This window comes from Vigna angularis, chromosome 1, assembly GCF_016808095.1.
Source record: "Vigna angularis cultivar LongXiaoDou No.4 chromosome 1, ASM1680809v1, whole genome shotgun sequence".
Lineage (NCBI taxonomy): Eukaryota > Viridiplantae > Streptophyta > Magnoliopsida > Fabales > Fabaceae > Vigna > Vigna angularis.
Window position 1 is genome coordinate 237,209 of NC_068970.1, and position 25,031 is coordinate 262,239.

The window sequence follows — 25,031 nt, forward strand, 5'->3', positions numbered from 1 at the left end:
TCTTTCTAGGTAAAATATTGTGAAAGATATTGGAAATTTTAGAATTTGGCTGAAGTAATTAAATTGTTTAAAATTTAAAATTTTGTCAAAAAAAAGTGACAATTTGAAAATCAATACGTAGTTTTTGTCTTTTTAAGAATAAGACTATTTAGTATAACCAAAATTCTACTGAATTTAATTCGACCATGTATAAAATTGATTTGACATAATTTAACATATTTAATGTTGTAGATCAACATAAACTCAAATGACTTATAAACTAGTTTGTTTTGTTTTAGTCTCCTGGACTCAATCCAAGTCAGGTATGTTGATACAAAAAAAAAATAGATATTTTGTTCAAATAAAGAAAAACATGGAGAAAAGTTGAAGATTTAAAAAACTGTGAATTTAAGACATACATTGATATATCTTATTTAAAATAGTTAAATTAATAAGTCAAAAAACATAACCAATAACCAAGCAACATCAAAGTTTTAATTTTTTCATAAAAGCTATGTGATAATTAGTTATCTAATTAGATGAAGTTTTTCGGAAGAAGTTTTATTACGATCAATTGTCATATCACAACCAACAAAATATTTTTTAAGAAAAGTTTGTGTGATAGTTTATTATCAATTATCACGACAATTGCAACTTAATTTTTCAATTTCTTAACCTAATTTTTAATAGAACAAATATATATTTTGGGTAAACCTAGATTTTAATAGAACTTTTCTTTTGTTTAGTGTTGTGATGCTAAAAAAATCTTTATGTTTTGAAAATAGGTTTTGTAAGACCTAGACAGAGCAATCTTAAGTGATTGAATGTTTGTGCTATTACTGGGAAAAATGTCAATCTTTAATGTGTTCTAAATGAGATGTTATTCATATATTGTGTTTTCAAGAGAGATGCTTTATAACTTTAATTTTATTATGTGTTATGGTTGTTTATTAGTGATTGATTAATCGCTTATTATAGAGATTAACAACTGGACGTAAGGTTTTTAAATCTCAACTACTCGTGTAATTATCTCTTTTCATATACTATTTATTTTTCTCTAAATGACAAATTCATTTGAAAAGTCATTTTTTTAAAGACATGATTTTATTAAAAAAATAAATTCACCCCCTATTAGTTTTTTGTCTACACATGAATAGTTCGCTCCAAGATTCTAACATGACCTAGACCCACTTTGTTTAACTTAGCTCGCTCGAGCCTACTTAACTCAAATAGTCCCAAATTAACTCAACTTAATTAGACTCGAGTTGACTTAACTTAATCGAGCCCATCCATCTAGGTTTGACCTGTGTCTAACCAAACTTAACTTGACCTGACTTAACTTAGTCTTGATCGATATTGAGATTGACTTGATTTTTATTAGAATTGGATTGATCTAGACATATTTTAGTTCAATTGAACATAGTTTAATTCAGTTGAATACGAGTTAGTCTCAACTTAAACAATGTAAATCACTCATCTTGACTCGAATGAATGTTGATTTATATTGACTTAGGTTTTGATTAACTCATTTTAACCTTTAACTAAACTTAATATCTTAACTCGATGTAACATTTTTTAACATTTTTTAACTTGAAAATAATATTGTAAATCTTTGAAAAGTATATCATGAATCAGTATCAATTACAAAACATTATAATGTTAATATTTCTAATTTTAACAACTATTTTATATTTAACCATTTTATACGTAGTGATAATTGAACTATTTTATTCAAATAAGAATTTCACTAAATTTAAATTACTGAATAAAATTTTATAAAAAATTATAGATCGTATAATAATAAAAATTTAAATTTAATATTTTTGACAAAAAAGTAAAGTGGACATTCTGAAATTTATCGGACAGAAGAAGTTATGGGGTGTAAAAGAAATTCCGTATTTCTTGTATTTCTTGTATTTCCTGTTAGAGGTAAGAGACAGTAACAGAGTTCATCATCGGGTTGTCTATCTGCTGTAGACATGCGATGGACAGCAGCACGGTCTCACTGTTGTCGCCTCTTCCCACTCTTCGTTTTCTTTCATCTGAAAAACTAACTCCTACCTTTTACGTCCTTCCTCCTCACAACCATTTTCTCAAACACTTCTCCTACGCCACTAACCTTAATCGCAACTCCAAACTCAGAACTCCAGAAGCCGTTCTCGATACCTCTCCCATAACCCCAACAGCGCTCACCACTCCCTCTCTCAGAGAATTATGCCAACCTCACGTTCCTCAACATATATTGCAAAGGCAATTTCAAGACCTTTCTCCCTTCTTTCTTTCTTTTTTTCCTGCTCTGCTTTGTGCAAAGAATTTGAAGAATATGTTTCAGGATGGAAGAGATTGGATATGTAATGCCCACAGATATCCAGAGGGAAGCTTTGCCTTACCTTTTTTCCGGGCGTGACTGCATTCTTCATGCTCAGGTTATTTATATTTTACACTTTTTTTTTATTGTTTACTTGCGTTCTGATCGATGTTCATGTGTAGACTTATTTTCATTTCTTCTTTAGACAGGTTCTGGGAAGACACTCACATACCTGCTTTTGATTCACTCCCTCATTAATGCTGCAAAATCCTCTGTGCAAGCCCTAGTTGTTGTGCCCACCCGGGAACTCGGAATGCAAGTAAGAATGTATTTGAGCTACGATGTCATAATAGTATGTTGCTTATTTTTAGTGCAACATGTCAGGGGTAATAGCCTTGGCAAGGGCCACTACGAATGCTAAAGAATAAACGAATTTCAATTATAAGGTCACCAAGGTCGCCAGGACATTGGCTGCAAAGCCAACTGGAGTTGATGGGGAGCACAAGTCATGTTCCATCATGGCTCTGCTAGATGGAGGAACACTAAAAAGACAGAAGACTTGGTTAAAGGTAGAATCCTTTTGTCTTTTTCTTTAATGAGTTCTATTATATTGTATTTTTTACCAAATACTCTCAGTGACTACCAAATGAATGCTGCTGCAATTAATTTTTGAATTCTACTTAGGATGTCCTCTTTTTTAATCATTTTGGAGATTGTTTGAGAGGTAATGGGTTTTCGTCTTGCTTCTCACACTTTTCTTCCTTCTGATTTGATAGGTTTGATACAGTTTACAAAACAAGGAAAAAAAAAGATAGTTAGTACAGTTGTAATTACATAACTGTAACAGACTATTATAAGTAGTCTTTTTAGGAGGTGAGCAGGGAGTTTTTTTGGAGTGATTTGAAAAGGGGAGAAGTTAAGAGACAGGTCCTCTCGAAAGACCTTGAGTGTTGTACGTGATTGTTCTTGTTCTTACCACATTGGTAGAACTGTTCTTTTCTGTTTCTAACAAGACATCCAAGAATCTGTCTTGGAATTCTCTAGTAAATTCTGGATACCTATCATGATTAAATTTATTGACTCTTCTGTTCAAAATCTAATTATGTTCCTACTGTTGATGCAATTAATTCATTCTCTAATTTCTTACTTAGCTCTGTTCCATTTTTTGGAAGCCACAGATATTCATGGATGCAAAATGCTTTGAATTATAGATATGTAGTGTGAATTATATTTTAGGGTACTGATCATTTTGAATAAAAACATTAAACAGCTTAAGTTAATTGAATTTGTTAAGCAGTTGTGAATTTTAAGAGAGTTCTTTAACGGGAGTGGTTGTTATCGAAACTTGTAGATGTGACGGTCAAAGTGATGATAAGATAACCTATTTTCTTTGCTATACTGAGTATTCTATTGTTTTTGCTGTTTGGCCCAATAATAAAACTGTAAAACCTTATTAAAGTTATTGAAATAGAGTGCACTCTCTATATGTTTATAATGCCAATGCTTAGCGGATGGGTGTTGACCATTGCAGATTAGACATCAATGACCAATTCCTTGAGTTTTTGTGTGTTTTTTTATACGCTTTAGACCTTTATAGAAAAATGGTTTGAATCCCCTAAAGAACCATTTAGTCCTAAATTCTTGTACAGTGTAGTATAGATAATTTTATCTTTTAAATATTATAAATTATTTCTATTGGAAGTGCTTATTTGTTCTTATGGAAGAGGCTCGTGACTTTTCTTTAAGCTCTGTTTAACTTTTTTCAATAAGCTTCATGGAAAAGCTTATCAAGATAAGCTCTTTTTGCTTATGGATAAACACTTCGATAAAAGCTTATTGAAAGAGCGCTTAATTAAGTTGTTTACTTAAATGTATCTCAAACCTTTACACATGACATGAAAATTATATACGACTGCTCCTTTTGAACATTGCTTTCATTTACTTTGATTTTTATATTCTCTTAACTGGTCGCTGGAGTCATTAAGTCTTATAGAAAAGACCCTTTTTCCTGCTCTTTTTGCTTGTTTAACTTTCTCAGGTTTCAGGCAGAGCCACCAACAATAGTGGTTGCAACAGTTGGGAGTTTATGCCAAATGCTTGAAAGACATACTTTTTCGCTTGAAACTGTGCGTGTGCTGATTGTTGATGAGGCAAGAGTTTTGAATTTCAAATTTAAATCACTTAGTCTTTATACATTTTTTAGTAAAATCTAAAAGCAAATTTCCAGATATATTTTGTTTTTGTTATATCTGCATGTTTTAGAAGTAATAAATATGACTGCACAGCACCATCCAACTATAATTGCTTTAAAAAGTTAGTATATCAGGGCTCAGCTAAGTGAAATAAGTTAAAGGTAGTTTGAAAGTGTTTTTAAGCATATTAGATTTTATTATTTCACATTACCATGAATGGAAAGTGGAAAGCAGCATTACACCTTTTAGAAATTACCAATTGTGAAATATGAAAATACAAGACTTGGGATTATATATTGCCAACACCTGTTCTTCTTTCTGCCCCTCAGCAATTTCTTAAATATTTATTTCTTATTATTTTGTATTATTGTCTGCTTAGGTTGACTGTATTTTCAATTCTTCAAAGCAAGTGAGTTCTCTTCGAAAGATTTTGACTTTATATTCATCTTCCAACAACCGTCAGACGGTCTTTGCCAGTGCATCTATACCACAGCATAACCGATTTATTCATGACTCTGTGCAGCAAAAATGGACAAAGGTATGTTGGTCCTATTGTGTGTCTGTCTTTTAGGTACCGTAAACTTTCTCTCTGACTTCTTTATTTGTTTTTCAGAGAGATGTGGTCCATATTCATGTCAGTGCAGTGGAGCCCATGCCATCTCGCCTATATCATAGATTTATAGTAAGAAATATTGTTTATTGAATAAATAAACCTTTTGTATCTCTAATTCTACCATGCAAAAATGTATGCGTCTTTCTCTTTCAATGCTTGGTTAGCATATCTGCCTGTCACCCTTAGATATTGGAAATTTGTATTTAAAATTGTTTAAACTTCAACTTTTTGTTAGTCACTTGTTCATTAAGTACTTTGCTATTAACTAAATTCTTTTGCTACTTCAATTATCAGAGATGTGAAACCAAAAGAAAATTACAAACCCTGTTATCCTTGTTACAATCTGATGCACCTGAGTCTGGCATTATATTTGTTGCTGAGCAGGTATGCTAAGAACTTTCTTCTCCTCCTTCAATTAGATTATGCAATAAAAATTTTGCATCAATGAGATTATGCAATAACAATTTTGCATCAATGAGATTATGCAGTCAGTAGGTACCGATCTGGGAGTAGAGGAAGTTTACTTTAAATTTTAAACATTTAACGTTAATATATGCCTTACTTTCCTTTACAAATTTTCGGTATTCCCACGCATGAGAAACAGTATAAATTGTATAATTATCATTCCCTGATAAAATACTTTCCCATGTTGTTTGCTATTATCTGCTGGTACTGTTGGATTAGTAATTGCCTTTTTTTTTTACCAGTTTTGCATGTGTTAACCATTTGACATTTATATTCTAGTAGTTGTTATTGTCATTAGTGCTTGAGCTGTTGAACAGTTTCTCAGATCAAGATCCTCTAGATTGCAAGGTTCGCTTTAGAGAGTAATTGCATTGTTGATGATCATTGATTCAAATCTTGTTTAGTTTTGACAAAATACGAGCACCTGGGTGACAAACTATAGATTTAGTATAACTATGGTTTTCCCATGAGGTCCTTTCTTCTGTTATGATAATTTCCCTGTAACCCTGCTTAAAGTTCATATTTATAGGACTTGGTTATCTATTGATCATTACTTAACAGTTAGTGCCCTTCAAATGATTAGCCCATATATCTACATTTAATATCTGTTAGACTTAGTCATGTGTTATGTGAAATATATCGACTAAATATTACATATTCTGTTATAAAGTCTGAGAAGTCCAAAAAGGCTGGAAAGGCTCCATCAACGTCCCTTCTGATTGACTTTTTGAAGACATCATACCAAGGTGATTTGGATGTCCTCCTCCTTGAAGACAAAATGAATTTCAATTCACGAGCAGCTTCACTGCTTGTAAGTGCCATTCAGTGGATTGATATTGATATGAGTATTTTTTGGTAATCCCCTAGTCATCTGTTCCCTGTGCATTTTTTACCACTGTATTCTGCATCTCAATTCATTTTAACAGTCATCCTTCAGTCTAAATTGTAGCTGGTTTCGAAATAAGTTTGGATTATAATTTATAGTTAATTTTTAATAAAACCTTGGCAAGAATAGTAGCAACACATTCTCCTTTCCTATCGGATGAATATCATGTGGGTCTTGCTCTGTGACTCTCATTCTCCATTTGGTGGATCCTACTCCCAAACTAGTGGACGCACATAATTACAATTAATAGGAAATAGTGTGTTGAAAAGTGTTAAAAGGTGTGTTGGTAGCACTCTTCAGCCTTGAATCCTTGACATTATTTCCTTGCCCTTGGCAAATAAATCAGTCAACCAAAATTTAAGGGAACTCCGATGGGTATTGGCTGGGGATGATGACATTGACTACAAGTGGGGAAAATTTAGTTCAAGAGTCACCCCAGTCGTTTGCCTAAAACTTACTAGATTTCGAATTCTTAGTTTGACTTCTATTTAAGCCTTGTTCTTTAGCCTCTCGGAGGTGGTAGCATTAAAATGTGTATTTTGTGAATAAATGACAAGTTAAAATTGAATGGGGAAATGGTTGGTAACAGCAGTATGTTGTTTCTTTGATTCAGGAGGTTAGAAAAGGAGGTGGATATCTTCTTGTAGCAACAGATATAGCTGCTAGGGGGGTTGACCTTCCAGAAATGTCTCACATTTACAACTTTGATCTGCCAAGGACTGCAGTTGATTATCTTCATCGAGCAGGCCGAACATGTAGGAAGCCTTTTTCTGACATCAATTGTACTGTTACCAGCATTATTGTTCCAGATGAGCGATTTGTTCTGCAGAGATATGAAAATGAGTTGATGTTTGACTGTGAAGAACTTATTATTCCATAAACCTTGGCTGAAGTTTCATATTTTAATCTGATCGACTATAAATATGTTGTGCCTCAAATTGATTGTACTTTCATAGTTATCTCGCATTTAGAAACGTTTTATATTCTGGAATCATGTGGGTACCTATAGAATATTACAATAAGAAGCCACTGAAGATAAGAAAAAATTCCGGACTCTGCCCAGAACGAATGAATTTGTGGAATTCCAGCTGTACTCTGCAGGATAGAATTAAAATCTAGTAAAGATATTTTTGAAAGTTTTTTTTTTTTTTTTGGTGTGGATATGTTGGAAGTGAGATGTTCGAAGGAAGAACGGAGGATAGTTTATTTTTATGCAATTTTGAAAAATAATATTAGAAAAAAACATTAAGGGTACATTAAAATAAGTAATTTGACTAAACACTTGATTATTTTTATTAGGTCAAAACTTTTATAATCTTATTTTGAAATAATTAAAAAAAAATATTTCATCATCTTTTGTATTGTAAAAGTTATTTAAATAATATAAAAATAACAGAAGTGGAAATTGAAATTAACTTTTTCCCTAAGGCTACCTAAATAAGATGACTTAGATTTATCAAATTTTGAGTAATTTTTCAATTATCAATTTGATAGTTCAAGATGATAGCTAGTAGTAGTCCTTTCCTCTTGAGCTGGTTCATCTGGATTGAAAGATGAATTGGACTGTGAAAGATAAGCATCTAAATAGGCGCATGGTTCTAGACATTTTTTATTCGCATCCCCATATTTTACCTGTGTATCTCCATTGGGGGTGGTTAAAAGATTAAACTGCCCCGTGCCACCGTTACCCTTGCTGTCGTTACCTCCTTGCCGTCGTCGTCGCTGTTCCCTTGCCATCGCCGCTCCATGTCTCGTTGCCGCCCTTGTCTATTTGTTGTGTTAAGGAATACTGACTATCACGAATGGCTGCTTCTAACATGGCTACAATGCAAACTACCACTGAAAAGGTGAACTTTTAAATTCTATACTCATTCCTCATCATCATTAAACTCATTTCATTATTTTTCATGCTTCGACTCTTATTCCAAAAAAATCAATGACTTTCCGAATTAAAGAGCCCGATCTAGAAAAGTTCAGTGCAACTGTGTATGTAGTTATTATATATAAGTACATTCTCAGAAAAGTTGTCCAGATATGAGATGTGAATTTATCTCTATCATTTCGACAGCACATTGATATTTAATTTTTAAATGTTTTTTATTTCAAAATTATTATTCATAAAAATTAAAACATTCCCATCCTCAAATTCTTTGTAAACCGGGGCAAACAAACCGCGGGCGAATTTATTATATGACGAGTCCATCTTCAATTACTGAGTTTTTCAATACAATGGTAATCCCAGAACGGATGTAAAACCCTTCTGAAGATCTATCAGCCTCTTGTATGCCCTGTAAGTCATTAAAGGCAGATTTAGTACACTTTTCAGCATATAAAATATTTGTGGTATGGTATCTAAATGATTTTATTTATAGTTTAAATTGTGAATTTTCATGGTGTTCCGTTAAAAGGAAAATGTTTGTCTCACTTATTTTGGGGGTTGTAAGAGAAAATTCAAGCGAGGCTAATTAGTTCTTATACAGTGATTTAGTGAATTGACAAAAAGTTTTAGGAGTATCATAACCCCAAATAAAGTTGGTTATCAATTGGTATGTGTATCACTTAGTCTTCTTGTAATGCTATATATATTTAGAGTAGTGTCAAGAGCATACCTCTGAATTTGCTATTACGACATTCTTTCCTATTCTAGCATTTTTGTCAATGATACAGTTCCTGTAGAAATGTGAGAAGTGAGTAAAGCGTGAGGAAGTAATGGTTAAGATAGTGAGCATTATAATGCATACTTGATTTTGGTATTTTCTCCTATTCCTATCGGAACCCTTCCTTCAGCTAAGAGTTCTGCCACTTCTGCATCGGTTTCATAGAAATCAGCACCAAGCATCACCGTATCCTGTAATGCACCAGAAGTTATTGAACTAGATGATCGCACACCTTAGACAAATACCAAATTTATGTTCTACCATAAATACTATTATATTTCTGCGGAACAAAAATTGAATGTTACCTATAAATTTGAGACTTGATGCACAATAGGAACAAAGTATGTATATATGGCAATGTTTATAACAATATGCATCGTCATCTTCTATAATTGTTTAAAAGACATGGTTAGATGGTCGAATTGGTGCACCAAACCTTTAGATGAACATTTGAGTTTATTCTGGATCTGATTCCAACAACACTGTGCTCTATCAAGGTATTATTCAAGAAGCTTCCATGTGATATGATTGAATCAACAATCTGCACGAAAGGACAAATAACAACGATGTGGTTGAGATTCAAAAGCAGAATAGAGGTGGTTTTCTGATGTGCGATGGGGATACAACAGGTAAGTAAAAAAATGGTTGAACATCTAAACACATTAATTCCTCCATATTTGTAGGTACAGCATTCTGCATGTGATAATATAGGCATGCAACAGTATGTTAAATAAATTGTTTTTGCTGTATGCCTAACAAATTAAGTTCACTCTTCTCCGTGCAGTAAGGCTTTGGTACGACTAGTTTGAATTACCAACAAAATTCCTCACGAGCAATTTTGAAGAACTGACCTTGCTATTGTCAATCTTTGATGGTGGTAAGTTTCTCCTGGATGTATACATTGGTTTTGCTGCATCGTAAAAGCTAAACCTGGGTGGCTGAAAAATTACAGAAGTAAGCTTTCCTGGGCAAGAAAGATTTTGGATCTCAATCATTGAACAAGGAAAATAATTCTATGAAATTAATTTGAAAAGGATGAAATGAAAAAAATGTTTGTAGTTAACTTTTTAATTTAACAATTCAATTCATTTCTTATGTTCACCTCTAGCATATCCCACTAATAAGTAATAGACTCAACACATTCAAGTCATTGAAGCTCAACAAGGTGATTTGACACTCACATGCTCAGTGAGGGCAAGATTTGCCTCAAAGAATGATCTGATGGTCCCTATGTCTTCCCAATAATCATTGAAGAGATAAGCCTGCACACAGAGATTGTCATACCATAGGTAAATAATAAACAGAAAAGATTCCTATGCAACTATTTTATCAGTCATACCTTCATATAATATTCTCTAGCTGAGGCAGGAATAACCTCTGATCCAAAGTCGTTTGCAGTAGGAAAGCGCCATCTAAATTAAAGTAATTTGTAGCACTTAACAATCAAGCTTTGCAACAAGATAAATTTATTCTCAGTGCATATTTCTGTATTTTTGTAGAATATATTAATAGATGAAGTGAACCACAGGAAAAAGCCTAACATTTAGCCAGATATTAGTCAGTACCTTAGTAGATTAAGAAGAATTTCCTTCTTGAAGACGTACACTCCCATGGAAGCAATGTATGGTTTCTTTTGAGCCTCATCCTTCGAAAGGCCCAAAACGGTTGTATCTACTTGCTAAATTATAAGGCAGTACGTATTAGCAGTGGTTCTAACTGTTGAAACTTTTCGGGAGTGTTATTAGTATAATAAACATAAAGGGTACCATTGCTTTCAACTCTTCTCCTTTAGGCTTTTCACTAAATGAAAGGATCCTTCCTTTGTTGTCTATCTTCATCAGACCAAAATCTGAGGCACGGCTGTCATGGTTGAACAAAAGAGTTCAGAACACTTAACATATGATAAATATCATTAACCTTACATATTGATAGAAATTATTGATCCAGCTACTCTTTTGGGTTAATTTTTCCTTGTGGGTTTTAGTCGTAACAATGCTAAAGAAAAAAAAAATGCTAGTTTCTAATTCGGATTTAGCTAGCGTACATTGATTGACTTTAATGTCTCATTCATTATATTAGCAAACTCATAAGAATATTTCAATCTGTAGATGGTGGTGATCGTGCATATTAAAGCATATGGGGCATTTTGTTGGTGGTATTTCAGAGGTGACGTTGATGCCCAATACTCAAGGAACTCACTTTCTATCTAACTTTGCAGAAAATCCTGAACTCCACAAGATAATTTGGAACTGAATTACTATTTTCTCTCTCTTTTATTATGGATTACATTTAAAGACATTTTAAAGCCATCCTCTATGAAATAAATGTCAATGTTCTATATGAAATAAATGTCAATGTTCTATATGAAATAAATGTCAATGCTGTTTACTCTAGGAGCTTGTTTCAGCCATTAAAAAACTTTCTTTAGTTTATAAATCTTCTCTTCTTGGCCTTCAGTCCAAAGCTTTGAGGTTGCTCAAACCTCTTCTTTCAATTCACCGATCAAAAAACCCTGCCTTATCCAATTTGAAATAATTTCCACCCTTTTTGAGTTGCAGGGGAAATTAAAGCTCTACCATGTAAACACATCATAGGATCAAAAGTCTCTTCAAAATCAACACTGGATTGTTGTGAAAAGGTCTGGTTTTATTTTTTTATAGAGTCATCTAGGTTATATTTTACTTTATTTACTCATTTCACACCAATAGTTTTTGATACTTAACAACTCCCATGTAATGCTCTTTTCAATTATACCAATTTCCTTTTGCATGACCTTACTCCAACCGATTTCTTTAATTGACTCTTAAAAGTTTTATGGTTCCACAATAATTACACCTTGGTGTATTCGGAGTGAATTCCTCATTTATTAGGTGTTGAATTTTGCTACAAAAATAGTTGTTGAATTTGTTTTCTCTTCCACCCTTTCCTGTCAATTCCAAAATTTCTTCTCATCAAATAAGACGTTCAACTAATGATTAAATTTCTTCTCATCAAAATTCCAAAATTTCTTCTCATCAAAAGTGTAACAACAAATAAAGATGCAACTCAAAATTCGCTCTTCAAGCTTTGTTCTCTTTGAGAACTTCAGCATAAATTTTTTAAGAAGGTTCATCGAAGACTCAACCATGTAAATTCAACTTGATAAGATGAGATTTTCACTTGTTCATATATTATTGATTGACTATATATCTAGTCAATATAAGATTTTTAACATACTTCTTCATGCTGAGGAGAGGACTTCTTCCAAATGTGACACGTCTTGGAGACACTAATATTTGTTGACTGATTCATCTTTTGAGCTGATACCATGAGTTTGGATTAAAACACACTTTCAAACAATTTCTCAACGCAAGGTAACTGTCTTTACTTACAAGATCTATAAGTGATTCCATCAACCTTAAATAGTTATGGTTGACAACTCTGTTCACTCAAACAAATAAAATTTTTATTAATAATTCTTTTATCAATTGTATGACTTCTTTTGATTCTTTCATCAATTTTTCTGTGTTTTTCCAGTTGCCAATATAAAGAATCACATTAATACTACTAACTTTCAATAAGAATTCATTGTCCACCAAACCCTTATGACAGCCTATTAATCTATGTTGAAATAATTGGAAAGTTATAATGTGTGATGCAAGCAACCTACCTGTCGTCCATTGGCAGACAAGAAAGAGTGATATCTGCACCACTCTCACGGTGATTCTGCATATGAAAATGAATCCAAACATCTGAGACAATAATTTGATTGCATCAACTGAATTGAAAGGGGGAAGAATTATTTGATTTATGGCACAGCGCCTTACTTTAACGAAGTCCATATAATCCATTCGATAGAGGTGATCCCCAGAAAGAATCAACACATCCTCAATGCCCTTGCTTCTTGGATCCTACAACAACCAAGTATATTCACACTGAACTCCCAAACAAGTAAAATCTATATATATAAACGTTGCAATTACATCAATGAGTGTAACTTAATACCTCAAAGAGCCAGTGGAACTGCCGCACAGCATCAGCAGTACCTTGAAACCACTTTTTACCTGCCTCCCCTGGGGTTTGGGTTGCTGCAAGAACCTGAAAGAGAACGTTGAACTCTAGAGTTTAACCTCACAAAATGAATGTTAAGAAATGAATTTTAAACTTAATTCAACTCTACAAAATCAGTTTATAAAGTGAAGTTTGCATCCATTTATATATTCTAAATTAACCTGGTTTACATCAGAGTTCCAACATACTTACTATTTAATAATTTATTTATTTTTTATAAGATCATTAAGAACTTAAGCATGATTGACGTAAATTGCAAGCAAGTAAAAGATGGAAGATGATGGGAGATACCTCGACGTAGCCATCTCCAAAGGTGACTCCACTACCAGAGTTGTAAGCACGTGCAATATGCCTGTTGAGTGAGGCTGAGTTAAACTGAGTGAGAATGTACACCTTGTTTATACCACTGTTGATGCAGTTACTCATCGGCACATCAATCAGCCTGTAAGCACCTCCAATAGGAACCTACCATAGCAAACTCCTCAGCTATAAATTTATATGTAACAGTACCATTTTGATTTGATATCCCATTGGTCGCATTTTTCATTTTCTTATTGCCTAAGTGTTAAAAAGTAAGCACTAGTTAGAGAAAAATTTCTGCTCACACAAGCAAAATTTTTAGTTAACCAAGTTGTATGCATGCACCATTATGTTCATAGTTGATAGAATAACTATAAAAATGGTAAAGTAAGAGAATAAACTTACAGCAGGCTTGGCTCGTCGCTTAGTGAGAGGGAAGAGACGGGTTCCAGCTCCTCCACCAAGTATAACTGCCAACACTGTTCTTGCGTTTCTTCTTTCCATTTCTAAGTCTCTCAACTGCACTTCCCCATTCATCTTGTTCAAAACTGAATAATGCTATATATGTTGCATACACTAACTCTCACAGATCACGCATAACCCACATGGCAGCCTTAAAATTGAAGTCCTTTTGCACACTTCAAATATTTGTTTGTGAATTCGTACGGATTCACATTAATACTTGTTACAAAATTTGAACATCAGAACACTTGAAAACTTAATGTATGATTAAGTAACAAATTTCTTATTTTTCAAGTGAAGTAAGCAACAAATTATAGTCAGTATCTAAATAGATTTAATTTAAAATGATTGTCATTGGTTTTATATCCATTAAATAAATAAAAAATGAAAAGGGACAGAAAAATGAGTCCCGTTACGTATCCAACCATTGCAGCATGCATGGGCCAATATATACTGAAAAACTACAATCCTAGGCAAGAAAGTTTAGTGGCAGTCAAGCTATTTTCATAACACTCTTGTATTCCTTCTACCTTAACAAGATTCTAAATTTTGTTGACATGTTTGAACTTGTTTGTTTGAAGAAAATGATATGAAACAAAATCAGAAGTATTTGAGTAAATTATAGAATTTGTGGGAGTAAGGTAAACCTTGGATTCAGTGGATAATAGGTCAGTTGTGAGAGACATGCATATATGGTGTTGAGGCTTGACATTCTTAGAGCAAGCAGTTGTGGGAGAAGCAGTTTTGAAGTGAAGCTTACGTCCCATGAGTTCCCCATTGCAAAACTTGACAAGCTTCCAGTTCCGACCACACCCCATTCCATGCAGCTGCACTGTTGAGGACACCGTTATCTGGCCGCCGGCAGAGGCTGCCATTTTTCCGGGGAGAAAATGGGAATTTACGTAGTTGGTAATTCAAGGTTGTCTTGTGTGTGTATTTATGTCGTAGAGAAGAAGCAGAGAGAGCAACCATTGATGTGTGTGGAGATTTGGTTACATGCATTGGAGGATTGGGCCACGTTATCCAAATTCAACAACATCCACCAGTTTGGTTTGTGTTTGTTACTGTTATTACAAAATAAGTGCACATGTCCAATGACACTTTAGACCTTACATTTTGTTTGTCATCACCAAACCAATCGACGAATATTCCATGCTCATTCGCAATACCTCTTTTCTCACGAATTATTCCTTGTGCTATACTCTCGTCCACCAGTTTATGTTGGAAATATAAGTTTATGTTTATATTTTATATTTTGAAAAGGTTGAATTAGAAGTTATGTATTTAAATCTCTTATGTAAGTTAGATTATATCTGTTTAGTATTATGTCTGTCGACAAAATTCTTAAAAAAATCATTAAAAATATTGCAGGTTGGTGACTTGGCTTGAAATGATTCGGCTTTCGACTTAAACTTGGGTTTTCAGTCGGAAAAACTGGTTTATGTCAGCATCTTGTGGTATGTCCGTGTGGTTCAGGTAAAATTATGGAACATGTTTCTCACTATAGAAATTATAACTCAATCATTTGAATTTGTTTTAATTATGGTTAACATTTATAAAATTAATTTGTTTTAATTATGTTAAGTTCTTAATAAATTTGAGTATTTTTAATTCAGTTTTAAATAAATATTTTTGTGTAGTACTTAATACTTTTATATTTTTTAATGAAGTTCTTAATTGTTTTTACGTATTAAAAAAAAGTGAGTTTAAATTATTCACCTTAAAATTAATAAATCGGATCTGATTTCTATGTCAATGGAGAAGATGCTTTAATGCACTTTCCATTTTTGTATCTTTGTTTGTTTGAGAAACTTTGAAGCCAAGAAGACATCAAGAAAAATGTCTTTTTTCACGTATGTTATTTTATATTGGATTAAAAAGTTTATACTCCAGAAAAGAAAATTCACGCTATTCTTTACTAAAAGAAAACAAAGAAACTATAAAGTGTAAAACGAAAGACAACAGAGGTTATAAGTAAGGCCCATATAACTTTAGAAGTTTTAAGGTTATTGCTTCTTGCACTCCAACAATTGCTAACTGCACGCTAACAATACTAACAAAACAAACTTAGGTAATGTTTGGATTGGAGAGATAATTTGAAGGAATTTGAAGAATAAAAAAGGGATTTGAAAAGATAGATAAAAGAAAAAATTATATAAAAATTTGTGCATGATACGATGGATATAATAAATTAAAAATATATTTTAATAAATAAAATTAGATAATTATTATTTTACTCTTAAAAATAAATATGATATAAAATTAAATATAAGTAGTAAAAATTATGTTAAAATAAAAATAAAATTATCATTTAAAATTATAAAAATATTATTATTATAATTATTACTGATATATATATATATATATAATTGATTTTAATCTTTAATAACAAAATATAACACTGATTCATTCTTTGTTATAATTAATTTTAGTATATTTGAATAATTTAGAATTGGTTTTAAAATCAACCCAAATAAATTTAGAATGATTCTTGTTCGTAGCACTCTAAAATTGATTTTATGAATATTGCAATTATTCAAAATTTAGTATCTTTTTCCTGTAACATTGGTAAAATCGATTTTTTCTTTTCAACATCATAAAATTTAAAAGACAAATCATTTTCGTTTTTCACTGAATCTTCTATAATATATCCCACATATCTATTATCTGATGCATAGATGAATAAAACTTTCCTTCAACAAATCTATTCTTCTAAATCGTCTCAGATAAGTAGAACCAAACATATCACGAACTCATACATTAATCTTTCCAAAATAGCGTAGAAACAACACAGCCTTAACTATCCTTCACCACCATGCCACACCGCCACACGGTAAAAAAAAAAGAGAGAGAAGAGAAAATATAGAAAAAAAAATCATTTTTATTTGTTAATTATTTCATATGTTTCCGAAATTGTTTTAGAATATATTTCACGAAGGAGTGTATAGAAAACTCATTCCACAAGGCATTATATGCATTCTGAAAATTCCATTCCAAAAAATGTAGTCCATAATATAATTCCAAAAGCCAAGTTCTAAAGCATGTAACAATGCATCTTGTATGAGTTTTTCCTGGGTCAGGTGATTCGGTAGAATAATCCAAAGCTTAAAATGATGACAATTATTAATATTAGCCTAACTAACTTAAAATGAAATGGGCATCATAGTAACACAACATGATGCGTTTTTAAATTAGTATTATTGTAACTTAATTAGGATTCATTCATAATATAAAATTGTATATCATAATTCAAATAATAACATTATTGAGTATTATAATATCTATTTTAAAAATCATATGAAAGATTTTTTATTAGTTAATTGCATAAAAAATTACACTAATAATAATGTAGGGCGATTCGACTCTTTTATCGAGTAAAACTTATGTAGAAAAGTATTAAAATATCGACGAAACTAATTTGCTATATATATATATATATATATATATATATATATATATATATATATATATATATATATATATATATATATATATATATATATATATATATATACCAAAATAAACATAGAGTTCATGTTTGTTTGGAACATTCACGTGTATAAAAAGATAGTTGGTCATCCTTAGATCTCATCTAGAGGTGCCACCGTCCAAAATCCGCAATGGAAGAGATCCGATTTTAATTTTTTTTAACTCATTAATAATTAATAATAAATTTAATTTAAATATTTTTTAAAAATTAAACAATCTAAATAAATAATTTAAAATAAAATATTAATCGTTCAATAATTATATATTTTTATTTAAGTATACAAAATTATAATTATTTTAAAAGCTTATACTTTAATATAATTTATTTTATTTTATTTTTGTAAAGACCAAATTTATTTGTATTAATATTACAGTGCGTAATTTTATTTAATTTATATTTTATTTTATTTTATTTGAGTTTATATGTGAGTTTAAATCTTAACCTAACCTTTATTGTTTTATTGTTAGAAAATAGTTTTGATATTTTGTAATAAAAAATAATCTCTAATAAAATAAATTTCATCTAAGTTTGAAGCAAAGAAATCGATAGCGCTTCAGTTGGTGGAGTTAATAAACACATTTTTGTGATGGCTAGAAGAAGGAAACCGGCCCAATGGAAACAAAAAGTCCGTCACTTTTGAATCCACTCTGTATCAAACCCATGAAGCATGAAAAACTTGTGCACACATCGCTAATCACCCTTGATAAAAACATCATCGATTGTTTAGATTTAGATTAGATTGAGTTATTCGGTTTTTCCTAGATAAACTCCAAAGGATGTTTGTTGTGACCAAACATGCAGTCGATGTCCCAGGATAGGAGTACCCGCTTCCTCCTTCTCTTCTCTTTGTCTTCGTTCTTCTCACTATATCAATAACCTCTTTTCCCTCGCCACTTCCCTCGCAGTAACCGTTAAACTCTTCCACATTTTCTCACTTTAACATCCAACACAACACATAGATCTTATCAACAAACAAAAGCACATTTCTTTCTTCTCTTCTCACCTACAAATTCACCTCTTTTTGTTTTACACACTCACCCAAGTTAAGCATCATGATGTCATTGGTGAAGTACTCGGCATGGTGTCTCACCAACCCTGCTTCCTTAAGTCACACGGTGCCAAGGCCTCAACTCTGCACTTTCCCTTCATTCAACAATGTTCAACACTGCAACCAACTCTCTTTCTCTTCCCTCAAACCTCTTCACATTTCATCCGTTGAGAAGTTTGGTTTGTCAGCAAATCTCGGAAGAAGGGTCACAGACTGCCGGGCCTATGAAGCAGACAGGTCACGGCCACTTGAGCTTAACATTGAGCTTAATGACGAAGGAGAAGGGATTGAAGCAACCCAGAGACTCAAAATTGGTTTGTATTTTGCCACCTGGTGGGCTTTGAATGTGGTCTTCAACATATACAACAAGAAGGTTCTGAATGCCTTTCCTTACCCCTGGCTTATTTCCACTCTGTCCCTTGCCGCTGGCTCTCTCATGATGTTAATCTCATGGGCCACAAGGGTTGCTGATGTTCCCAAAGTTAATCTGGAGTTCTGGAAGGCCCTCTTTCCTGTAATTATTTTCATTGTTTTTCGCAAGATTTCAACTTTGGATAAACTTAAGGAGAAAATTAACTTATTTACTGATAGGTTGCTGTGGCACACACAATAGGGCATGTTGCAGCTACTGTGAGTATGTCCAAAGTTGCAGTTTCATTCACCCACATCATCAAGAGTGCAGAGCCTGCTTTCAGTGTCCTGGTATCAAGGTTCTTGCTGGGGGAAGCATTCCCTGTGCCGGTTTACCTCTCACTGGTTCCAATTATAGGAGGTTGCGCACTTGCTGCTGTGACAGAGCTGAATTTCAACATGATTGGTAAAACCATTTACTGACTGAGTTGATAAGATGAAGATGTTAAATTTGCAACGAGTTGATGGATGTCATGTTTCAGGATTTATGGGCGCTATGATATCCAATTTGGCCTTTGTGTTTCGGAACATATTCTCAAAGAAGGGAATGAAAGGGATGTCTGTTAGTGGAATGAATTACTATGCTTGTCTTTCCATATTATCTCTATTGATTCTCACACCTTTAGCCATTGCCGTGGAGGGCCCAAAGTTGTGGGCTGCAGGCTGGCAAAAAGCCTTGTCTCAGATTGGTCCCAATTTTGTCTGGTAGGTAAACTCTCACCCTATTGTTAATTTATTTTTCTTCTCACCATCCTTTATCTCTTCAAATTGCTGGAACTGTAATTTTAGATTTTTGTCTGTGCTCATGGTTTAATTTTTATAGGTGGGTAGCTGCTCAGAGTGTGTTTTACCACTTGTACAACCAAGTATCTTACATGTCCCTTGATCAGATTTCTCCCTTAACATTTAGCATAGGGAACACAATGAAGAGAATTTCTGTTATTGTGTCTTCAATCCTTATTTTCCACACACCAATTCAGCCTGTCAATGCTCTTGGTGCAGCCATTGCAATTCTTGGTACATTCCTCTATTCACAGGTACATTTTCGTTTCTATCATTTCTGTTTACTTACACAGCATAGTACCTATCTGTTTCAGACTAATTAAAAGTAGTGATGAAGAATTTTCATATCTCTTATACTTAATGTTCTTGCTTTGTGTTCTTCGTTCATGCCCTGACATGTGATGAAAGACCAATGACCAGATTATTATTTTTTATGTTTATGTATATTATACTATACAGCTAATAAGTTTGTGTTGATTATTTGAGCAGGCTAAACAGTGACTGAGGTGTAGTTTAGAAGCTGTCATGTGTTACTGAGAAAGCGTATAGAGAGTGGTTGGAGAGGATTTCCATCTACTTTCTTTGAGGTCGAAGTCATAGCATTTCAAATAATCATTTGATCTGGTTTTCAGAGTAGAATGGATGAGTTTTGTTTTCTGTTTCTTCCGGGTTGTGATTTTAAATAATTTGTATATAATATTTCTTCTGGTGCTTTTTAAGTGTCAGTGATGCAAATTTTGTCCTTATTTAACTGTTATTTTTCAGTATTTGAGAGAATGTTTATTATTCCTTTATGATTCATAATTTTATCTTAATTTTTATTTAATTTATGATGTAAAATTGGAAGAGAGTGAATATAAATATTTGATTAGAATCAAGAAAAGTTATTATATTTTTTCTTAAATGACACTCGAAAAGGGATGGAGAGCATAGTACCTATAATAAAATCCTATTTACTTTATAAAATTGTATAGTAGAAATAAATTACGTTTTGAATAATTTTTTATGCAACCATTTATATATAATATAGATATTTCATTGGTAAACATAAGTGGTATCATAAAATATTGGTTACGTGACGTAAATTGAAGTACCATGTATCATAGATAGATTAATAAGAATCACATCGATAGGGGATAGATATGAACTTGATTATTTATTGAAGTAAAAATTTATATAATCTTTAAATTTTTATACTAGTATGATTTTTTTTTATCTTATTTTCATTTTTATCGAATGACAAATATTTTCTATCTATATTTATATCCACCTCGTTAGTATTTCAAATATTAATTAATTAATTAATTAATTTTTGTTTTACAAAATATAAAAATTACAACAAAAATACATGATGTTATTAAATATTTATAAAGAAAGATAATACAATTATGTAAATTTTAGAAACAACGGAATAAAAATCAAATAATTATAAAAATAACTGAAAATAAATTATGAAATTAATGAAAAAAAAAAGTTCATACAAAGAAATATATACTATAAAGAAAATATACTAGTTAGTATATTTTTTCACATATAATCATTTGATTTGTGTATCCAATCTTCAAAGTAAAACATGTTTTAACCTTGGGTATTCTTTAATTGATTACGGTTTAATAATTCAACTCTCTTGTCTTTTATAATAATATGAAAGACACCTAAAAAATATAATAATACAGAACCCGTCCACTTTCATTATTTTTTCCCACCCTGATCCTAAATACGCGCGATTACTTTTATAAAATAATAATGATTTATTATTACCTTTATATTATTTTCTTTCCTTGTCAGGATCAATCTAATCTTGAAAATTTTATCATGGATAGACTCGTGAGTAGTTGGAAGCGGTAGGTATTATACACTAATTTTTGGATAATCATGCTTTTACAAGCAATCATATACCTAAATTTTTAACAATAGAGTTTCTGAATATGATAAAAACGTGTGACATTGGTAAGTTCTCTTGTTACTTTCGCCGGCTGTCAAGATCCTTTTATAGCACATTCACATGGAGCAATGAAAAAGTGAATTGTTGATATTTCTGAGATTGAAGAAGAAAATTGCCATATTAGGAAGACAATGCAATGGGGTTTTGTGCATTTAAGGAAGGATTGGTTTTGGAGATAATGTTGTTCCTGCTCATGTGCTCTCTGCTGCCAATTTCACTGGGATTAGATCCATCTCCACCTTTTCTCTTTGGCACTGCTTCTTCTTCTTATCAGGTTTGTCATCATCTTCTTGTGTAGTTCTTGATTTTTCACCAATCACCATTGCCAGATTAATGACCCCATTAACCAAATTCCGAAATACCCCCAAGAACTTAATTCTTTGCATTCTAAACATGGTCTATTTAATACTCTTCATAGTATGAAGGAGCTTATTCCAGTGACGGTAAAGGGTTGAGCAACTGGGATGTCTTCTCTCACACAACAGGTGATCAGACCAAGAAAAAACCAGTTTTTGTATTCCAGTTCTGATTTTCTTAATGTTTTACGCATTGTTCAAGCCTCAACTTTCGCAAGTCCATGTACTGCAGGTAGTATAGATGATGGAAGTAATGGTGACGTTGCTGTTGATCAATACCATCGGTATCAGGTAAGTTTCTGTTCAGTTCTATAGATCATGTTCATAAATCCTAGCTATTTCTATATAGGAAGTTTTCATCTACTATGACATATTTGTGACTGTATCATTTAGAAGAAGAAAAAGTAATTGTTTGGTAAAAGTTCTTTTAGATACAATGGAAGAGAATGGTTTTCAATTTGTTTAAGTAATAGATGTTCCCAATTTCAACTTGTAATGAAAACAGGAGGATGTTGATCTAATGGAAGCTATGAAAGTGAACAGCTACCGGTTTTCAGTATCATGGGCAAGAATTCTACCACGTAAGATTCTTGTTTTAACAAAATCTGCCTGATGTTAGATTAGAAGACACTAAATACTTGTATACGATTGTCAATTGACAAGCAGAATATGCAATGATTGTGAACAGAAGGTAGATTTGGAGAAGTTAACTTGGCGGGCATCAACTACTATAACAGACTTATAGATGCGTTGCTACTCAAAGGTTTCATTTCAATTTTCTTACGCTATTGGCTTGCGAGACACAGTTTCTACTTCTTTGATCTTATATCTGTTCTTAAGTATACAACTCGCAGGTATCCAACCGTTTGTTACATTGTTTCACTTTGACATCCCTCAAGAACTTGAGGACAGATACGGAGCTTGGCTAAGTCCCCAATCACAGTAAGCAAAGCAGCCACTTCTTTAACTTTTTGTCTAGGAGATTTTGACTTTGACTTGAAAAAACTGGATAATGGCACTAAACATATTTTGATATTTGCAGGGAAGATTTTCAATTCTTTGCAGATATCTGTTTTAAATCCTTTGGTGACAGAGTCAAGTACTGGGTAACTTTCAATGAGCCAAATTATCTAATCCCACTTGCTTACCGCGAAGGTCAATTTCCACCGTGTCGCTGCTCTGGTAACTTTGGAAATTGCAGTGAGGGAGATTCAGAGAAAGAACCCTTTGTGGTTGCCCATAATATGATCCTATCACATGCAGCTGCAGTTGATCTTTATCGAAACAAATACCAGGTAATTTCATTACAACATCACTGTAGAAACTTTCTCAATTGTAGTATTATTAATTGTAGTATTATTGATGGCATTTCCAGAATGAGCAAGGGGGGAAAATTGGAATAGTCTTACACTGCGACTCGTTTGAGCCATTAAGCAATTCGACAGCAGATAAGTTGGCAACCGAAAGGGCGCAATCATTCATCATTAATTGGTAAAATTTCCTTGCTGTTTACTGCCGAATACCGATGTTAAAGGCAGTTAGATATTGATATAAAAGGTTATAGTTAGGCACTATGATAGATTGAAACAGATGTTTATAATTTTCAGTACATTTGAATCAATAACAGTAATATTATTGTTCAAAGCTAATTCAACTCCTGGCAAAGCTGGTATGTCATTTGATTCTATAATATAGAATAAGTATTGAACTATAATATTGCAGGATCTTGGATCCAATCTTATTCGGTAAGTACCCAAAAGAGATGGAGATGATTCTAGGAACCATCTTACCTAAATTTTCTAGTAATGACAAAGTAAAACTGAGGAGAGGACTGGATTTTATCGGCATCAATTACTATGCAAGTTATTATGTCCGAGACTGCTTATCATCGGTATGTGGACATGGGAAAGGAGTCTCCAGAACAGAGGGCTCATATGAGCAAACTGTACTAAAAAATGGTGTCCCAATTGGAGAGCTTGTAAGTACTTCAACCCTTTTTTATGATCCTCATCGAAACCTTGCTGATTCTGAAACTTGTATTGTTATGCAGACTCCATTTGAATGGCTCAATGTTCACCCAGAAGGCATGAAGAAAATTCTTATCTATCTAAAAGACAGATATAATAACACTCCAATGTTCATTGCGGAAAATGGTAAGCAAAGCATGTTAACACCTTATATTAAAGTCTCTGAGTGTTTCTAACTACCCAAACTTTTGTAGGATATGGTACTTTGTATGATCCAGATGTTACTGAGAAAGAATATCTGAATGATTATAAGAGAATAGAGTTCATGTCTGGTCACTTGGATAATCTAATGGCAGCAATAAGGTACATAAGAATTGATCAATATTTTTATATAAAAGGAATCAAATAAATCATCGTATTCTTGTTATGCTTATCATCTGTTTTGGTCATGTGAGCAGGGAAGGAGCAGATGTGAGAGGTTACTTTGTTTGGTCCTTGCTCGATAACTTTGAATGGAAATATGGGTTTTCAGTAAGATTTGGACTTTACCACGTCGATTTTTCCACACTGAAGAGAACACCAAAACTATCAGCAAGTTGGTACAAGTTTTTCATTGAAAAGTATATAGCTGACAACACAAAAAGAAGCATTCTCAGAAAAACTGGGGAAGAGAATAATACAAGTACATATACCGAATACAGCAGTAGTTATTAGAGAAGTAATACACTCTTTTCCTTGTTTTACCCTATTGTATGTATTTAATTGGTATCAGTATGAAGTGTATTCTAAGCTATTAAGTTATTGCTCCACTTTGAAATTTAGCTACATATCAAGCTAGAATGTGATAAATTCAGACAGATATAAATTGCATGCAATCAAGATAGGGAGGTTCCACACACATACACATAGATCTCCGAAAAGATATTGTCGGCTTTTGGTCAAACCTTCACGGATTTGCTTTTGGTACCATTCCAAAAAGCCTCTTTCTCATGTCCATCTTTTATTTTAAAGGATTATGACTGAGTCCGGTCACCAGACCTAAACCTGGGATCTGATACCATTTGTAAGGAGGTTCCACACACACATAGATCTCCAAACTGATAAGATATTGTTCACTTT

General features: G+C 32.6%; 4 protein-coding genes across 6 annotated transcripts; 3 read left to right on the forward strand and 1 right to left on the reverse strand.

Annotated features, from left to right (window-relative positions):
* Positions 1–1,867: 1,867 nt before the first annotated feature.
* LOC108323707 (DEAD-box ATP-dependent RNA helicase 58, chloroplastic) lies at positions 1,868–7,381 on the forward strand. Of its 3 annotated transcripts, none has more exons than XM_017556466.2 (10): positions 1,868–2,229; positions 2,312–2,405; positions 2,493–2,606; positions 2,734–2,856; positions 4,333–4,437; positions 4,859–5,017; positions 5,093–5,161; positions 5,387–5,476; positions 6,228–6,412; positions 7,057–7,381. In XM_017556466.2, exons 1-10 carry the CDS (start codon positions 1,964–1,966, stop codon positions 7,088–7,090), a joined length of 1,239 nt encoding a protein of 412 aa, XP_017411955.1. In that variant the 5' UTR covers positions 1,868–1,963; the 3' UTR covers positions 7,091–7,381. The 3 variants fall into 3 exon arrangements, with proteins under 3 accessions (XP_017411955.1, XP_017411778.1, XP_017411973.1); XM_017556289.2 differs by having other exon boundaries at positions 1,871–2,229; positions 6,228–6,368; XM_017556484.2 differs by lacking the exon at positions 1,868–2,229 and having other exon boundaries at positions 2,308–2,405; positions 2,497–2,606; positions 6,228–6,368.
* A 1,134-nt stretch (positions 7,382–8,515) lies between these two features.
* LOC108323812 (glucose-1-phosphate adenylyltransferase large subunit 3, chloroplastic/amyloplastic) lies at positions 8,516–14,877 on the reverse strand. The gene is made up of 15 exons (XM_017556572.2): positions 14,560–14,877; positions 13,856–13,969; positions 13,442–13,615; positions 13,085–13,177; positions 12,907–12,990; positions 12,750–12,805; positions 10,867–10,960; positions 10,666–10,778; positions 10,440–10,512; positions 10,282–10,362; positions 9,952–10,038; positions 9,537–9,641; positions 9,185–9,291; positions 9,053–9,113; positions 8,516–8,731 (listed from the first exon to the last, which is right to left on the reverse strand). Exons 1-15 carry the CDS (start codon positions 14,785–14,787, stop codon positions 8,630–8,632), a joined length of 1,572 nt encoding a protein of 523 aa, XP_017412061.1. The 5' UTR covers positions 14,788–14,877; the 3' UTR covers positions 8,516–8,629.
* Positions 14,878–18,186: 3,309 nt separating this feature from the next.
* LOC108346817 (glucose-6-phosphate/phosphate translocator 2, chloroplastic) lies at positions 18,187–20,390 on the forward strand. Its single transcript, XM_017585866.2, has 5 exons — positions 18,187–18,964; positions 19,042–19,267; positions 19,344–19,566; positions 19,685–19,898; positions 20,134–20,390. Exons 1-5 carry the CDS (start codon positions 18,455–18,457, stop codon positions 20,143–20,145), a joined length of 1,185 nt encoding a protein of 394 aa, XP_017441355.1. The 5' UTR covers positions 18,187–18,454; the 3' UTR covers positions 20,146–20,390.
* A 1,132-nt stretch (positions 20,391–21,522) lies between these two features.
* LOC108346809 (beta-glucosidase 46) lies at positions 21,523–24,733 on the forward strand. Its single transcript, XM_017585859.2, has 12 exons — positions 21,523–21,863; positions 22,008–22,074; positions 22,178–22,236; positions 22,451–22,526; positions 22,634–22,708; positions 22,800–22,887; positions 22,988–23,240; positions 23,321–23,436; positions 23,668–23,923; positions 23,996–24,098; positions 24,167–24,275; positions 24,371–24,733. The coding sequence occupies exons 1-12, from the start codon at positions 21,726–21,728 to the stop codon at positions 24,624–24,626; spliced, it is 1,596 nt and encodes a 531-aa protein (XP_017441348.1). The 5' UTR covers positions 21,523–21,725; the 3' UTR covers positions 24,627–24,733.
* Positions 24,734–25,031: the final 298 nt, after the last annotated feature.

Excerpts from the sequence above, each read along its gene's own strand:
- LOC108323812 (XM_017556572.2), bottom strand. The coding sequence starts at position 14,787 with ATGGCAGCCTCTGCCGGCGGCCAGATAACGGTGTCCTCAACAGTGCAG. Across the intron at positions 13,616-13,855 it reads AGCGACGAGCCAAGCCTGCT|GTTCCTATTGGAGGTGCTTA; the intron begins GTAAGTTTATTC and ends TTGCTATGGTAG. Across the intron at positions 9,642-9,951 it reads CAAAGATTGACAATAGCAAG|ATTGTTGATTCAATCATATC; the intron begins GTCAGTTCTTCA and ends CCTTTCGTGCAG.
- LOC108323707 (XM_017556289.2), top strand. The coding sequence starts at position 1,964 with ATGGACAGCAGCACGGTCTCACTGTTGTCGCCTCTTCCCACTCTTCGT. Across the intron at positions 2,607-2,733 it reads CCCGGGAACTCGGAATGCAA|GTCACCAAGGTCGCCAGGAC; the intron begins GTAAGAATGTAT and ends TTCAATTATAAG. Across the intron at positions 5,477-6,227 it reads TTATATTTGTTGCTGAGCAG|TCTGAGAAGTCCAAAAAGGC; the intron begins GTATGCTAAGAA and ends TCTGTTATAAAG.
- LOC108346809 (XM_017585859.2), top strand. The coding sequence starts at position 21,726 with ATGGGGTTTTGTGCATTTAAGGAAGGATTGGTTTTGGAGATAATGTTG. Across the intron at positions 21,864-22,007 it reads CTGCTTCTTCTTCTTATCAG|TATGAAGGAGCTTATTCCAG; the intron begins GTTTGTCATCAT and ends TACTCTTCATAG. Across the intron at positions 22,075-22,177 it reads TGTCTTCTCTCACACAACAG|GTAGTATAGATGATGGAAGT; the intron begins GTGATCAGACCA and ends CATGTACTGCAG.
- LOC108346817 (XM_017585866.2), top strand. The coding sequence starts at position 18,455 with ATGATGTCATTGGTGAAGTACTCGGCATGGTGTCTCACCAACCCTGCT. Across the intron at positions 18,965-19,041 it reads TCTGGAAGGCCCTCTTTCCT|GTTGCTGTGGCACACACAAT; the intron begins GTAATTATTTTC and ends ATTTACTGATAG. Across the intron at positions 19,567-19,684 it reads ATTGGTCCCAATTTTGTCTG|GTGGGTAGCTGCTCAGAGTG; the intron begins GTAGGTAAACTC and ends TAATTTTTATAG.